This window comes from Mobula hypostoma, chromosome 28 (genome assembly GCF_963921235.1).
Source record: "Mobula hypostoma chromosome 28, sMobHyp1.1, whole genome shotgun sequence".
Taxonomy (NCBI): Eukaryota; Metazoa; Chordata; class Chondrichthyes; order Myliobatiformes; family Myliobatidae; genus Mobula; species Mobula hypostoma.
In genome coordinates this window covers 14,218,553-14,235,106 of record NC_086124.1, presented here as the reverse complement: position 1 = coordinate 14,235,106, position 16,554 = coordinate 14,218,553, and the positions used below count along the sequence as shown (strand labels likewise).

The 16,554-nt window shown below is 46.6% G+C and overlaps 1 protein-coding gene across 2 annotated transcripts in view; it reads left to right on the top strand.

The window, feature by feature from the left end:
• The window catches only part of nkain1 (sodium/potassium transporting ATPase interacting 1), an 891,479-nt gene extending 887,223 nt beyond the window's left edge, over nt 1-4,256 (top strand). For both annotated transcript variants that reach the window (XM_063035499.1, XM_063035498.1), the window contains one exon: nt 1,206-4,256. In XM_063035499.1, the coding sequence (XP_062891569.1) occupies nt 1,206-1,237 (32 nt within the window). In that variant the 3' untranslated portion in view covers nt 1,238-4,256. The remainder of the gene's footprint in view (nt 1-1,205) is intronic.
• Nucleotides 4,257-16,554: the final 12,298 nt, after the last annotated feature.

The window sequence follows — 16,554 nt, the reverse complement described above, 5'->3', positions numbered from 1 at the left end:
CCTCATCATTTTACAAGCCTCTGTCAGCCTCCACCAATCCAGGGAAAACAATCTCTTCTCCAGCATGACCACTAATCCAGGCACCATCTGGTTAACATCTTCTTCAGACTCTGTATAGCCTCCACAACCTTCCTATAATGTGGTGAACAAATCTAAATGTAGCCTAACCAGAGCTTATAAAGCTTCACCACAACTCCAGTTGAGCCATGGCGTTATATTGAAGCAGAGTTGACCTGGCGACATCTATTGGTTTCCTAAAGGAATATCACAACTTTTAATAGCACACCTTCATCATCATCATTGTGTGCCATGTCGTATGACATCATCACTATGTGCCGTGTTGTAAGACGTGGGCGATCGTGGTCAATGACCATGATTGTTCTTGGCAAATTTTTCTACAGAAGTGGTTTGCCATTGCCTTCTTCTGGGCAGCGTCTTTACAAGATGGGTGACCCCAGCCATTATCAATACACTTCAGAGATTGTCTGCCTGCTGTCAGTGGTCACATAACCAGGACTTGTGATGTGCACCAGCTGCTCATACGACCATCCACCACCAGCTCCCATGGCTTCACGTGACCCTGATTGGGGGGGGGTAAGCAGGTGCTACACCTTGCCCAAGGGTGACCTGCAGGTTAGCAGAGGGGAGGGCCTCACATCTCCTCTGGTAGTGCCATATCTCCACCCCTGCCACCCTTCATCAGGGTTGTGGCCCAAAACGTCAACTGTTTACTCATCTCCATAGACGCTGTCTGACTTTTTGAGTTCCTCCAGCAATTTATAGGTGTTGATCTAGCTTTCCAGCATCTGTTGTGTACATAACTTTTAGATAGATAGATACCTTATTGATCCCAGAGGAAATTATAGTGTCACCATAATATTACAAGTGCACAGATATAAATATTAGAAGAGAATTAGAAAGAATAAAAAATAAGTTACCTCAAACAGTCTAACAGGAGAGGGGTCATCACTTCCCTATCTATAGATTGACTCATTAAAGAGCCTAATGGGCAAGGGTAAGAATGACCTCGTATAACACTCTTTGACGCAGTGTGGTTGTCTTAGTCTATTCCTAAAAGTGCTCCTCCGTTCAGCCAAGGTGGCACGCAGAGGGTGAAAAACATTTCATAGCATGAGGTTGCAAGACTGAACCAATATTGTCTTTAGATGCAAATAGAATTGACTGGAGTTTCTTTCCCTCCCCAGGTCAAGGTAAACAGGGCACGTCCTGGTCGTAAGGAAGCCGGGTGCAGAAAGCAAGGGGCATGGACATCGTCTGCAACCAACCGTCACAAGCAGACGCTGATTGGGGATTTTGTCGAAGAATAAGAATGTTCCAAGAGGCACAAAAAAGAGGGAGAGAGCAAAGTACAGGAGGATCGTAGGGAAGTCAGACAAGCAAACTTCAGTGCTAACTGGTTGTAAATTTCATTGAAACTTCACAGAAGCTTGAGAATTTTGATATTTTTAGGATTAGACAGGTACAATGGCGCCCTCTGATGTTGGATGTCCATAATGACTGGCTGTATTCACAAAGCAGTCCTGGCCCTGCAGGAACACCCTTCGAAAGAGGAACTTTCAGCACTAATGCAGAGGTGGCACCACCAGGAGTTCAGGTCAAGTGAAGGGTGGGTGAGAGGTGGTATTGCAAGCCGCACTCTCTCTGTGGTCATGTTTTTTTTTAATTAGCCGGTCAGGTGAGCGGTTTAGGACCAGCGCCTGGCCCAGCGCCTGGCTCCTTGCTCCATTCGGGAGAAAGCACTTGTGATTCTGGTCACTTTGGGAAAGACTTCTGTCGGAGTCGAACGGCTGGTTTGCGAAAGTTTGCCGCAACTCTTCCAACTCCAGCCGGTGTTTCGCCTTGTTGTGGTAATGGGCAGGAAGATGTGGACGCCACTGGGTCCGTCAAACTGCGAAGGCAAGAGACGGGGGACTGGTTGGGGCGATTCTCAGGTGCCAGAAAGCAGTCTGTTCGTGCTTGAAGTTCTGCAAGTTACTTTCCTAGGTGTGCCCACTGTATGTACATAACGTTGCTTTTTTATCTGAAGGGGCACAGTGATTCAGTCATGGGGCATCCCACCTTAGTACAAGTCAGCCTGAAATCATTAGGCCTCAAGCCTCTTCTTTTATCGAACTTGTGGCAGTCTTGTGGTCAGAGCTGTCATCGGTGTCGATTAATTTCAGGATGATTGTTTTGGCAACAGCCCAGGAGTGGAGAAAGCTCTGGTAACTCCAAAAGCAGACACCATAGAACCTGCCTCCAGTTGAGTAGTGGCCTCTCAACCTTCTACAGTCAATAGGTCTCTACTTGTTGGCTTTGGTTTGACCCTTACCCCAAAATGGTCACCAATGTGGCAGTAAGCCTGCATAAAGAAAGTATTCAGCCATTCAGCCCATCGAGTCTGCTCTGCCATTCGTATGTTTCTATTCAAGTGCAGTTGGCCAAACAGCCTGATCTTTCAGCAATGCTTACTATCTGAGGGGATACAAGGTGCCTTTTAGGGGGCAGGTTGACCTTTGAGACATCCAAGCATCATTTATTACCCATCCCCCAATTGTTTGGGGGGGTTAATTTTTCCACTTTGCATTTCCTGGATAACTTGGGTTGATTTTCTCTCTGGAGCGCCCCAGGCTGAGGGGAGATCTGATCGAGGTTTGCAAGGTAGAGAGGACAGAGAGTACCTGTTTCCCAGGGTTGGATTGTCTAATACCAGAGGGCATGCATTGAAGGTGAGAGGGGGTAGGTCAAGGGAGACGTGAGAGCTAACTTTTTTACTCAGACTGATAGATGCCTGGAATACGCTGCCTGGTATGGTGTTAGAGGCAATTACATTAGAGGCTTTTAAGAGACTTTTGGATAGGCACATGGGTATAAGGAGGATGGGGGGATATGGACATGGTGTAGGTAGGAGGGATTAGTGTTTGGGTGTTTTTGATTTGTTTTTTAGCTGGTACAGCACAACATTATGGGCTGAATGGCCTGTTCCTGTGCTGTACCCTTCTATGTTCTCTTTATTGACAGGAAAAAGTTGTCTTCCTGATCCGCGGTCTGCCATTTGGGGAGCGTGATTGGCAGAAGTGACAGGGGCAGGGTCGCGGGGTCAATGCCGAGCAGGAATGAGGTTAGGGAAGCTGTCGGGGCGGAGGCTGTCACTCTATTCTTGATCCCTGGCCATGATTTGTATCCAGTTCTTTAGGTCTAGTAGTCTGTGTGCAGTTTGCCGTGGATAAACTATCAGGGCTGGGATGGGGTGGGAGTATTGTTGATGTCTTTGTATTACCATGAGGTACTGGTGGTCACTCCAGCAGCTCTGCTGGGCTGGGTGAGCTTGGTGACCAACTGATTACTGGGGAACGTGTGTCTTTATTCTGTTATCCATTTCATTAGTGCAGTTGGATTTACAGTGACCTTTCAGCTGCCGGTAATGTGCAGGTTGACTTTCCTTAGTTTTATGGCAATGGAAGTGAGCTCCCTGTTCAGCCCGTCAGTGCTTCCAAAAATAAATTAGGGGCCAGTTAGAAGTTGCCACCTTTGCCAAGCCCTATGAAGCAAAGACCAGGAGCTAGTTGGATCGGGTTCTTCCTGGGGCCAGTGGTAATTATTCCCCTCAAAAGTCACAAAGTTCAACAGGGACCAAAGGAAAGTCGGCTGAACCCAAGAAGTGTCCTTGGGCTTTCAACAGGGACAAGGGTTTCCCCTTGGTTTGGGTCGCCGTACAGATAATGTCACCCAAGCTCAGTAGGCAGAAAGGTAGCTGATGCTTTAGTCCTGTGGGCACCGCTGGCAAGGGTGGGCAGTTGATGCCCATTCGTACTTGCCCCCCGATGAGCCCGCCTCGAGAGCCCCCCCCCTCCACTTTGTGTATCACAGCTGCCCAGTACTGTTGGTGAGAAAGCCCCTGAAAGAGGACCCAAGGACGATGAAGCTACAGCCAAGGTAGGAGGGCCTCCACCAGCTGGTTGCAACCTCATCCACAGGGTCTGCTCTAAGAATGAGCAGGAGGGGCACCAGTGACCGACCAGCTGCTCGCCTAAGTATACCCCCAGAGCAGGGTGGCAGGCAGCATGTGGGAGTGACTGGGGGAGGCTGAGGGGGCAGTAAGTAAATTATACCGTTTCAGCGCCTTTTCAAGGCTCCCGCCTGTCTTGTGAATACAGCCACAGGTCCAGCCGCCTTAAAACTCTTTTTGTCAACCTACTGAATGTGTATCACAGCTTTTCTGCCGGACGTTACCTTTGAAAATGTTGCTGTACAGGATTATCACTCTGAATTTTGTAGAGTTGAAGGAAAATAAACTGAAGGCTGCAGCCAATTTTAACAGTCGACTGTGTGTTGATTGGAAAAGGAGTCCGTTTGCAATCCCTCCCTGGAGGGGAGAGGTTTCAATCCACCACCTGGGACGTCCCAACAATGCAAGAGGTGACGGACTATTGCATGACAGTCAAGCAAATAGTGGGAAGATTTTCATTGAGTATTGTTGGTTGGAGGATTAACACTGACAAAAGGTACAAGAGTGAGCTCCTCATCAGTTCTTGAAAACAGATCCAAAACTGTTAATTTTCCTCCGCAGACGCCGCCTGACCTGTTGAGTTTGAAGCACCTTCAATTACTCCAAAAGACTGAGGTTTGGTAAAATACTGAAAGGCTTTTATTCGCTGTACAATACGACCTCCACAGTGAGTGTCTGCCCCCGGACTGAGGGGGAGGGGCAAGGCGAACACCTTTATACAGGACTCTGTGGGAGGAGCCACAGGGGCAGTCAGCAGAGGGTCGTGTCCAGACAGGTAACCGAGTTACAACATATATACATGGTTTACCACAGAGTTCCTCCAGCATTTTGGGTGTGTATTGCCAAGGATAACACAGCCAACTTGACCATTTCTCTGAACAGTCATTCCGCCCACCTCTGCCACACAGTGGCCGCAGGAAGTGAGGAGTCCAGAAAATACACTGGCTGGATGACTCCCAACCTCGCTTCCCAAACCTGCGACCTCCACCACGAGGAAGGGCGAGGCAGCAAGCAGGTGGGCAGGGGCGCTCAGGGGAATAAACACGGGGAGAAGAGATTAATTCTGGAACGAGTAAACGCAAGAGGTTCTGAAGATGCTGGGGATCTTGTGGATGGGTGTAGGAGGGAGGGGAATGAAGTACGAAGTTGGGACCCGATAGACGGGAGAGGTAAAGAGCTGAAAAGGGTGAAATCTAATAGGAGAGGACAGTGGACCACGGAGGAAAGGGAAGGAGGAGGATAAGGGGGAGGTGTTGGGCAGAGGAGGAGAGGAAAAGGGCTGAGAAGGCAATCAGAATGAGGAATGGAAAAAGTGTGAAGGATGGAGAGAGAGGGAAATTAGCAGAAGTTAGTGGATAGACTTCAGTGAAATATCTTGTATGAAAGGTTGGCAGTGAAGTTCTCAATGCCAGCCAAGATGTCTGCGCTTGTCTCTGAAGTGAGAGTTGAATTTATGATCGTTTATTTATTGAGATATTGTGTGGAATAGGCCCTTCCCTCCCTTTGAGCCATGCCACCCAGTAACCCCCGATTTAATCCCAGCCTAATCACGGGTCAATTTACAACGACCAATTAACCTACTAACCGGTGCGTCTTTGGATTGTGGGAGGAAACTGGAGCACATGGAGGAAACCCACGCGGTCACGGGGAGAACGTGCAAACTCCTTACAGGCAGTGGTGGGAATTGAACCTGGGTCACTGATACTGTGAAGCGTTGTGCTACGCTCTTACTCTGGGGACTTTTACATTCCTTATGGTTCTGTTGTGGGATGTGATCATGCCTTCACCAAGCCCTTGAACTGATGGGGGCTTTAAGCTGCCGAAGATGGCATTTGAAAGTCCATCACAATATATTAGATTAGATTAGATTATGAGGACACACAGTCCTCTTTTATTGTCATTTAGTAATGCATGCATTAAGAAATGATACAATATTCCTCCAGTGTGATATCACAGAAACACAAGACAGACCAAGACTGAAAAACTAACAAAACCACATGATTATAACATATAGTTACAACAGTGCAAGCAATACCGTAACTTGATGAAGAACAGACCATGGGCATGGTAAAAAGTTCAAAGTCCCTCGAAAGTCCCACATCTCACACAGACGGGAGAAGGAAAAAAACTTCCTGCCATACCCGACCACAGTCCGACTCCGAGTCGTCCGAAAACTTCGAGCTCCGACCAGCCCTCCGACACCGAGCACCATCTCTGCCGAGCTCTTCGACCCCAGCCCTGGCTGCCAGCAGCAGGCAAAGCAGGGGATTTTGGGACCCTCCCTCCGGAGATTCTCGATGGCACAGTAGCAGCGGCAGCAAACCGGGCATTTGAGAAGTTACTCCAGATGTTCCTCCGTGCTTCTTACAGCTGTCTCCATCAAATCAGAGTTGTGCACGGCCCCTATTTAACAAATACGATATCATTTCACCGGAGAGGCTACGCGCGCTGCGTCGCGTCGCCATCTTCTCCTCCCGCCTCTGGAATTACATATAAACCAGAGCGCGTAAGGATGGCAGGATGGAAACCAAAAATGTCAACAATTCCTATCCCCACCCCCCTCCACAGGTGCTGCTCGACCTGCTGAGTCCCCCCAGCAGATTGTTTGTTGAGGAAAATGTGGGCATTGTAACACGCTGGAATCCTCTCTCTGATAGTCTGATCTCGCCTCTGCTTTCCATTCTCCCAGCCCAAAGCCGGGCACTGGCCATCTCTTTCATGACGGCGTCGAAAGTAAAATGAAGTGTTGCTCAGGAACGTGAAGTTGTAAATCTCTCCGTCCATCTGGGTGTCGCAAGGGAATGGAGAATCACATTCAGTAAAGTGTTTGGTCTCCCTGCCTAGTGATCCCACAGGGTTATCTGGGCAATGCATGAATTTTCACTGTTACATCACATAGAAGACCATGAGATATAGGAATCGAATTAGGCCCTTTGGCCCTTTGAGTCTGCTCTGTCATTTCATCATGGCGGATCCATTTCCCTCTCAGCACCAATCTCCTGCCTTCTCCCCGTAACACTTCATGCCCTGTCTAATCAACCGCCTTAAGTATACCCAATGACTTGGCCTCCACAGCCACCTGTGGCAACGAATTCCCCAGATTCACCACTTCTCTGGTGAAAGAAATGCCACCTCATCTCCATTCTAAATAGACGTCCCTCTATTCTGAGGCTGGGTTCCCTGGTCTTAGGAAATAATATGTTGTCTTTGCAGTTGGCATCTAGGTAATACTCTATGTTCAGAAGTGTGCTGTGTAACATCTTTAAATGGAACTAAAATAAACTAGCAGAATATTTAAGAATGTCTTTTCAGTGTTCTCAGCCTTGCATCCCAGATTTTCCAATCAATTGATTTTAATGACTATAATGTTGCTGGCAGCGTCTGATTATTCTGTGTCCAAGGGGTGTGAACGTCTAGCCTTTAACAGAGCTTTAACAGCAGCAGTTTACGCAATAATAGCATACTGTGCTGATCATGATCCTGCACTACAGATTCCTGTGCAGGGATATCATCCTCCCTGTTCCTGCTTTAAGGAGAGAGAAGTTAATTGGAGAAGCTGAAATTCAGATTAATTTATCTCTCACGTGTAGATCAAAACATACAGTTCGCACTAACTTTGACAAACTGAAAGTTCTAAACATCTGAAACCTTGACGAACTTCTGCAGATGTGTGGTGGAGATTCTGTTGACTGGCTGCATCACAACCAATGCCCTTGAATGGAAAATCTTACAGAAGTAGTGCATACGGCCCAGTCCATCACGGGTAAGCCCTCCCAACCATGGAGCACATCTACACAGAGCGTTGTTGCCGGAAATCAGCAACCATCATCAGGGACCCCCTCCACCCAGGTCATGCTGTCTTCTCACTGCTGCCATCAGGAGGAAGGTACAGGAGCCTCAGGACTCGCATCACAGGTTCAGGAACAGTTATTACCCCTCAACTATCAAGCTCTTGAACCAAAGGGGATAACCACTCAACTTCACTCGCCCCATCATTGGCATGTTCCCACAACCTGTGGACTCACTTCCAAGGACCCTTCATCTCATGTTGTTGGTATTTATTGCTTATTTGTCTACAGACACATGACTCAGTGGCATCGTTTCAATAATTTGGAAATCCATCACATGATGGAAATTTGACAGTCATCTTGCAGGATTTACTTCCCCAACCCAGGAGTTTTTGAAAGGGAAACAAATCTATTGCTTAAGAATTCTGGACAAGCCTCCACCGCTGTTCAGTAATATCTCTGCATTCCAATCACTCATCCACTTTACTGTATGATTCACATGTACGTAATCTTCCAACATATCCAAAGATCTACCCAGCCTTCACTATGTTCAACGACTGAGCCTGTCTGCCCTCCAGTGCAGAATTCCGGTTGAGTGAGGGCATTTCTTCTCATTTCAGTTCTGAAGGTCCAGCCTTCCCGTGATTATTTCCCCCTCTCACCCACCATCTAATCATAGATCCACCAGCAAGTATGGTGGCACCATGTCACAAAGTTTCTTCTCTCTCTCTCTCTCTCTCTCTCTCTTTCTCTCTCCATCAGGAGGTCCTGCCGAAGAGTCTCGGCCCGAATCGTCGACTGTGCTCCTTTCCATAGGTGCTACCTGGCCTGCTGAGTTGCTCCAGCATTTTGTGTGTGTTGCTTTGGATTTCCAGCGTCTGAGGATTCTCTCTTGTTTGTGAAGGATTTCAAAGCTATCATTCCATAGGTACAGAGATCAAATTTGTATGTCGTGCTCCAGGTATGGTCTCACCTGTATAAGTCTTCCCTGTAGAGTCATAGAGACATACAGCATGAAAATAGGCCATTCGGCCCAACTCATCCATACTGACTGTGTTGCCAGTGAGTTGGTCCCATCTGCCCATGTTTGGCCCGTAGCCCTCTGAACCTCTCCTATCCGCGTACTGATCTAGATGGCTTGGAAATATCGCTAATATGCCTGCCCCAGCCGTTATTTCTGACAGTTCACTCCAAACCATTTGCGTGAAGTAGCTTCTCCTGCTGTCTCTCTTAAATCTCTCATCTCTAATCTTAAAAATTTGTGCCTTTTTGTTTGTATCAAAACCTCCATTGTGCTTTTACTTCCACAAAATTAATTTGGCAAATTGTAGGCTATTTGCCCAATCACGCTTGTAGGTTCAGTTTTCACTACAGTCAGTCATGCAAGTTCCGGGTGGAGACTCAGGAATACCATCGTACACTCAAGACGTAGAAGGATTCTTCACTGCTTTTTCTGTAACAGTTTTCCTTTTTTAACCAGTCAGGGTCGTTAGCCCTGAGCTGAACCCCCAAAGCTGGAGGACAGGTGGACCACTCTGGCCTGTACCCTTTGACCTACCAATGGACAACCCTACCAAGGGCCAAAGCACAAGAGCCCTGACTCCAGCCAACATAGCTCTCCGGGTCATTGAGTTATGCAAGCCTCCAAACCCCATGACAAGGTTGTGGTCCTCTTGGTTATGGAGGACTGTCATTGCTGCCCTACACACCAGTGGTGTAGCAGATAGTAAATAAGTACTTGTAGGCTCCTTGAAAAATATTATTAGTCCTAGTAGCCATCATGCACCCACAATGTTGTTTATGCAATGATTTCACGTTATCTCTTTTCCCCTCTAAATAATCCAATATCAACTTGTCTTTGCAAAATGCCTCTGGTGGAAAAAGCCCAAACCCTTACCCTAACCCTAACAAAGACCAACTAACCTTCACTGCACACCGACTAACACCCCCACAATGACTTGTATAAGGAAGTGCAAGATCCAATAAAGGCAAGTGTTGGACCTGGTTAATGAAGGCGTGGGCCAGATCAAAGTGGCAGGGTTGTGTGGCACTGGACCTCGAGCAATGAGATCAGGCAACACAAGAGGGATAATTTTCCCACTGCCTGCATAATCACATCCTAAACCTCACAAAGAGCTCAACAGAAATGTCAGAAAACTGGGCTCCAAGGAGCACTTAGCTGAGGCGAGCAGACATTTGTCCATAAGACCATAAGACATAGAGTCATAGGAAAGTACAGCTCAGAAACAGGCCCTTCGGCCCATCTAGTCCATGCTGAACCATTTAAACTGCCTCATCTCATCGACCTGTATTGGGACCATAGCCCTCCAGATTTGTCTTAAATGTTGAAATCGACATTGCATGCACCTCTTGTGCTGGTAGCTCACCACCCTCAGAGTAAAGAAGGTTCCTCTCGTGTTCCCCTTGAACCTTTCACCTTTCACCCTTAACCCATGACCTCTGGTTGTCGTCCCACCCAACCTCAGTGGAAAAAAGCACGCTTGCATTACCACAGGAGCAGAATTAGGCCATTCAGCCCATCGAGTCTGCTCTGCTATTCCATCACGGCCAATTTATTATCCCTCTCAGACCCCATTCTTCGGTCTTCTCCCCGTAACTTTTACTTGTCAAAGAAGCAAGTTCCGCGGGAGGAGGTTGGGATTTAGGATGAAAGGGCAAGCACGCTCAGTTTCTTAAAAACAGTTGCATTATCTAGAATCATAAACTGATGTTTGTCCGGATAAGACGAAGTTTTGGTGGAAAGTTGCTGGTGAGAACATTTGTGAAACATAATAGTTTTTTTACCATCTGGTGTACTACCTGCTGATTGACTGCGCCAGTGCACAATTTGTCCCTGCAGCCTAGGCAAAAAAAAATCCTCATAAATTATGATGAATAAAAGCAGAAAGCAATATTGAATTAAAACATCTTCAATTGGGGAGAAAACAGATGTTGGTACTGAGCTGCCATGTTTAACCTTTGCGATCATTATCCTTGGAAAAGCTGCATTTCAGCTTTCATGCTATTTACTAATGCAGCAGATGTTTGAGTATTTAAATTAGGCATGAGGACAAAAGAGGTCTGATTGGACAAAATAATTAATATTCCCAAATTGTTTCTGTCTCACTGTCTCACTTTTAATTAAGAGCAGATAAGCTGTCACTCTGCCCAATCCTGTCAACGGTCTGGTTTGCAGGAGCAATCGTGCGTTGCAATGTCCTTGTCAACGGCTAGCTTGAAAGAAGGGAAGACAGGCTGTCTTAAAACACACTTCAGAATATTTCAAAGCACTTCACAGCCAGTTGCCTCTGGAATCAGTGTTCTGGTGCAGGAGGCCTGTCAGCTGGGTTGCCCTCAGTAAGGTCCTGCACAGATGATGGGGACCTGTCAACCACGAGAGATTCTGCCGTCGCTGGAAGTCCAGAGCAAAGTGCGCACAGAATGCCAGGGACACTCAGCAGGATCGGGCAACGTTTATGGAAAGGAATAAACGATTTGATGTTTTGAGCAAAGACCCTTCATCAGGACTGGCACACTTATAGCAACCTGATTGTTTGGAAATTTTATAGGCATCCATTAGTCTCGTGAGACCACGGATTTGCGCCTTGGAAGGTTTCCAGGGCGCAGGCCTGGGCAAGGTTGTATGGAAGACCGGCAGTTGCCCATGCTGCAAGTCTCCCCTCTCCACGCCACCGATGTTGTCCAAGGGAAGGGCACTAGGGCCGATACAGCTTGGCACTGGTGTCGTCGCAGAGCAATGTGTGGTTAAGTGCCTTGCTCAAGGACACAACATGCTGCCTCAGCTGAGGCTCGAACTAGCGACCTTCTGGTCACTAGACTGACGCCTTAACCACTTGGCCATGGAATTATATGAGGAACAAGTGTAGGGTGGTGGGGGGGCCCCAGGGAGATTTTCCCTCCTCTTCATCAAAAGTACCGATTGACCTTTTAGTTATGAAAGGGACGATATCACTACAGAAGGATTGGGGTCTGTTCTGATCTTTCTGTGGTGATATCAGCCCTGCTGTAGTCAAATTGGCTGCTACATTTTGCACCTAAATGAAAAACAGCCACTTCAGTGAAGAAGAGTCATTGAGTAAATCTGTCCAGAAAGAGGCCCTCTGACCCAACCCGTCTGGACCACCTAAGCCAGTGTTGTTTGTCTTTCAAAGTTCTGCTGAAGAGTCTCAGCCCGAAATGTCGACTGTGCTTTTTACCACAGATGCTGCCTGGCCTGCTGAGTTCCTCCAGCATTTTGTGTGTGTTGCCATTTGCCTGTAATCGGCCATTCATCCCGCTAAAACAGGGGTTCCCATCCTGGGGTACACGAAGCCCTCGGTTAATGGTATGGGTCCACGCATCAAAAAGGTTGGGGACGCCTGCTCTAAAACTTCCCTATCCAGATATTACCACCAGAGAACCAGACACCAAGTTAAATGGTTAAAACTGGTATTTATTAGCTAGTGAAAACCTGCAAAGATTTGGAATTTTGAATTTGCTCCCACTGCTCTCCAACATAAAAGCTCCTGAGGCTGGGAAGGGGATGTGGGGGGAGGGGGGGGTCACATTAAAACTTTGAAACTTGGAATATTAGGGCTCTGTTATCTTAGGGCAGGGTTTCCCAATTTCTTTTTTAATGCCATGAAGCCTTACCATCAACTGAGGGGATCGTGGACCCCAGTTTGGGAACCCCTGTCTTAGGGTAAGAAAACCAAGGTGGACAAGCAGATCCAAAGCACAGATCAGCATGAATCTGCATGAACTGGGGTCAGACCGCTTCCAGCTTCAATATTTCAACTCGGCCTCCTCTCATTCTAAGACATGTACACTGGAGGAACAATAACCCTAACTATGGGTCGAATCAGTGATCCCACAACAGTGTATAACTGTATTAGGCAGTGAGTGGCATGAATGCAATAAACCGACGGCCTCTCCTTTTGTGCCGTAATGATCTTTGAGTCCATGTTAGCTGTAGAGGAGGAGCTGGGAGGGATGGAATGGTGGAGAGAAGACTTTGCATTTCTATAGGACCTCATTGACCCTTTCAAGAGTTCTCAGAGTATTTTCAATCCCATGAAGTACTTATTGAATTATAGCTACCATTGTAATAATTCCAAAGGTTCATTCTCATTACAAACAACACAGCAGCTAATTTATGCACAGCAATATCCCATAAAACATCGTCAAGGTAGTGGCCAAGTAGTCTTTCTTTATAGAGACTGGTTGAGTGTTAAATAGTAGCTAGGCACTGTGGAAATATAGCTGTAACCCTGAAGTCTTTATGAATTTATGACTTTTGTAAAATGTAATGTGACAAAATGGAACCTGGCAGATCACAGAGTGCTTTGCTGGTTTAGATGGAGGCTTAGAAGTGTGTGTGTGTGTGTGTGTGTGTGTGTGTGTGTGTGTGTGTGCGTGTGCGTGTGTGTGTGTGTGTTTTATAGTGGGGGTGTGTTAACAATAGAGAAAACTAGGACACAATTGTCATGGGGGTTGGAGGGGGAGAAGAAGCCACAAATTCATGGACTGATTAAAGACAGATGAGACAGATGCAGATAAGGAAGGAATGCCATTATGGGATGGAACAACCTCAAAAGAAATGACGTTAATGAATTACTGGACTTTGTAAATGTATAAAATTGGTTTGTTTTGAGCTGTAAGATTGACACTACCTTCCAATGACTTAACATATGGCGGTAGACATCCCTTGCAAGTAATAAATGTACTTATAATTTGATCCACTCTGAACTTGTTGTAGTTTGTTACTGCATTTTAAAAGACCTTGCTGATCAGTAGAGGACGGAATCAGGGTTAAGTTCTCTGCTCCCTTTTGAAGCAGTGCCATTCGATCATTCACATCCACTGAAAGGAGCAGATGAGCCTTGTCTCAAGCTTCACCGGAGAGCAGCAGCAACAAAGCAGCACTGTCTCTGCATTGTACGAGATGCTTGCCTAAAGCAGGGCTGGAGCACGGGGCCCTTGTGACTCAGAGGCAAGCGTGTGTGTCACCTGAGTCGCAAGCTGCTTAATGAGTTTCCTGCAAAAGGGAGTTGTTTCTTCCCCATTCTGTGTTGCCCCGAATGTGCATAAGAAGTGTATTGTGCTTTTGCCTAGTAGAGTTCCAGGCACATAACAGAGCAGGAGGCAGCAAGAAGCTGTCACCTACTAAGTTACTTTATTGGTTCAATTCAGATTCAGATTTATTGCTTTAAGTCCAAAGTACATTTAATACCAAAGTGTGTACACATTATGTATCAGGCGCACATCGAAACTTACGGCGAAGTGCTTCGCTTGCGTTAACAACCAGCCCAACCTCGGGCTGCGCTGGTGGCAGCTCGCAAGTGTCGCCACGCGTTCCGTCAACACGATGTAGCACGCCCACAGGGCTTGGCAGATCCACACAGAACACGACAGGCAGTGTAACAACAACAGCAAAGCAATCCCCTTCCCTCATTCCCTCCCACCCACACATGCACACAGAAAGTCCCCCAACTCCAGGCCTCCAGTGGACTTTTGGAACGCGGGCCACTGATTTCCCCTGTGGATTTCAGCCCTTCATAGACCAAGGGCCTGGCCATCAGATTTCAACTTCTGGGCATCTGATTGACCTTTGCACTGATAAAGCATGAGGAGCTTTTTGTTATAACTTAACATTAACACACAAGATTCTATACAGGCTAGAACACAGGTATTCATCAGGGCCGGCAACGTCTGTGAAGAGGAATATTCAAAATGTCTCAGCTGAAATTTTTGTTTCTTTCTGCACCTTGTGGTGCCTCAGGCAGCAATCTTGCTGTTTCTTTAGCGTTTGTCTGGTTTTTACGAGGCCGAGTTGCTAGCTCGATGCTCAACCCAGCACAGATGGAAAGCGCACAAGGGGCCAGCTGGATTCGAACCCAGACCACTCATCTCGGAGTCCAGTGAGGATGTCACTGCACCTCCAGCCGGCAACAGTTGAAATGATTGCGGTTTATTCCGCTCCATCAATGACTAAGCATTGCTGGCTGCTTTTTTTTTAAATGATGCCTTTGGCACGTGCTTTTCTTACGGTGAGAGTTAAAGTTATTGAAGGTTGATTTAACAGTGAGAGAACAGTGAAGGCTTTGTGACTTCACTGTTTCCAGACACAAGTGTTTGTATCGCAGAGTGCATGTTGTGATTCTTCTGTTTGAAAGCTTCAGAAAAATCAAAAGATCTTACCACAAATTTTCAAAATGTGTCTTGTGTTACACCAGCTTAACAATACTTTTCTTTAGCAATAGTCTGTTTGCCTCTGTAGAATAATAAGGGCCAGCATGTTGCTATCTGCTGTTCTTCATGACCCCAGGATAAGATCCTATTTAAGATCCCAGGATAGAAATTTAGGGTAAGTTCCTCCTCTGCTTATCAATCCGCCATTCTTCTGCCTAAATGAATGAATAGCTTTGAAGCGTTTCCATTCAGAGCCAAAACACTTCTTTTCATCTGGGTTTCCTTTGAGCACCGTATATCCTTTCTTCTCTTTTGGTGTAGAATTGCTAGCTAGAAGGTAATCCCACATTGAAGCTACAACAAAGAATCAGAATTGAAATGTTTCCATTATAACACCATAGGACTATAAGATAGTGGAGCAGAATTAGGCCATTTAGCCCATAGAGTTTACTCCGCCATTTCATCATGGCTAACCCATTTTCCCTCTCAGCCCCAATCTCCTGCCTTCTCCCATATCCCTTCATGCCCTGACTAACCAATAATCAACTTCTGCCTTAAATATACCCAACAACCTGGCCTCCATAATTCCACAAATTCACCACTCATTGGCTAAAGAAATACCTTTTCACCTCTGTTCTAAAAGGACGTCCTTCTGTTCTGAGGCTGTGACGTCTGGCCTCAGACACCCCCACCATAGGAAGCATCCTCTCCACATCCACCCTCTCGAGTCCTTTCCACATTCGATCGGTTTCAATGAGGTCACCCCTCGTTCTTCTCAATTCCAGTGAGCGGAGTGCTTAGAAACCACACGGGCAGTGTGTCTATCTTACTGACGTCTGCGGTCAAACAATAGATTCAGATTCAAATTCACTTATTTGTCACACCTACGTCGAAACATGCAGTCGAATGAGTTGTTTGAGTTCACAAGCAACGCAACCTCAGGATGTGCTGGGGGCCTTCCGCTTCTCCGTCTTGTTTTACGGAGGTTGGCACCCAGCTTGATGGTGTATTACCGCCACCTTCTGCTCTGAAGTGTGCAATAGACTTACATTCTAAATCCCTTCACCCAATCACACACACACACACACACCCTAACCTACACTTTATCCTCCCATCTTTGGCCATCCTAGTACCCTATTCCTGCTTATCCATCATATCCTATAAAAAAAACCCTGTACCCCTTAAGAAAGCTAAAAATACCCTGACCTGTGCTCTCTCACCCATGCCCAGCAACCCTCTTAATGTGAATTCCTGCACCCCCAATTCCCTTGGATTAATTCTCATCATCTCTCTCTGTATCCCATACTTCCTGCAACTCAGGACTACATGTTCTACTGACTCCTCTTCCTGACATTCCTCACAAAATCCTGTCTGGTGTTTCCCTATCATTTTCAATGTTTTGTTTAACGTACAGTGTCCGAGCCTTAACCTATTCCACACAGTCTCCTCTCTTCTGTATCCACTGCCTACCCCAGTACCTGCAACACGCTTTTGTATTTGATATAAATGCCTCCCTTTCCCCTCCCTGTCCCATCTTTCTTCCCACATTTGGTTGATTTTTTCATT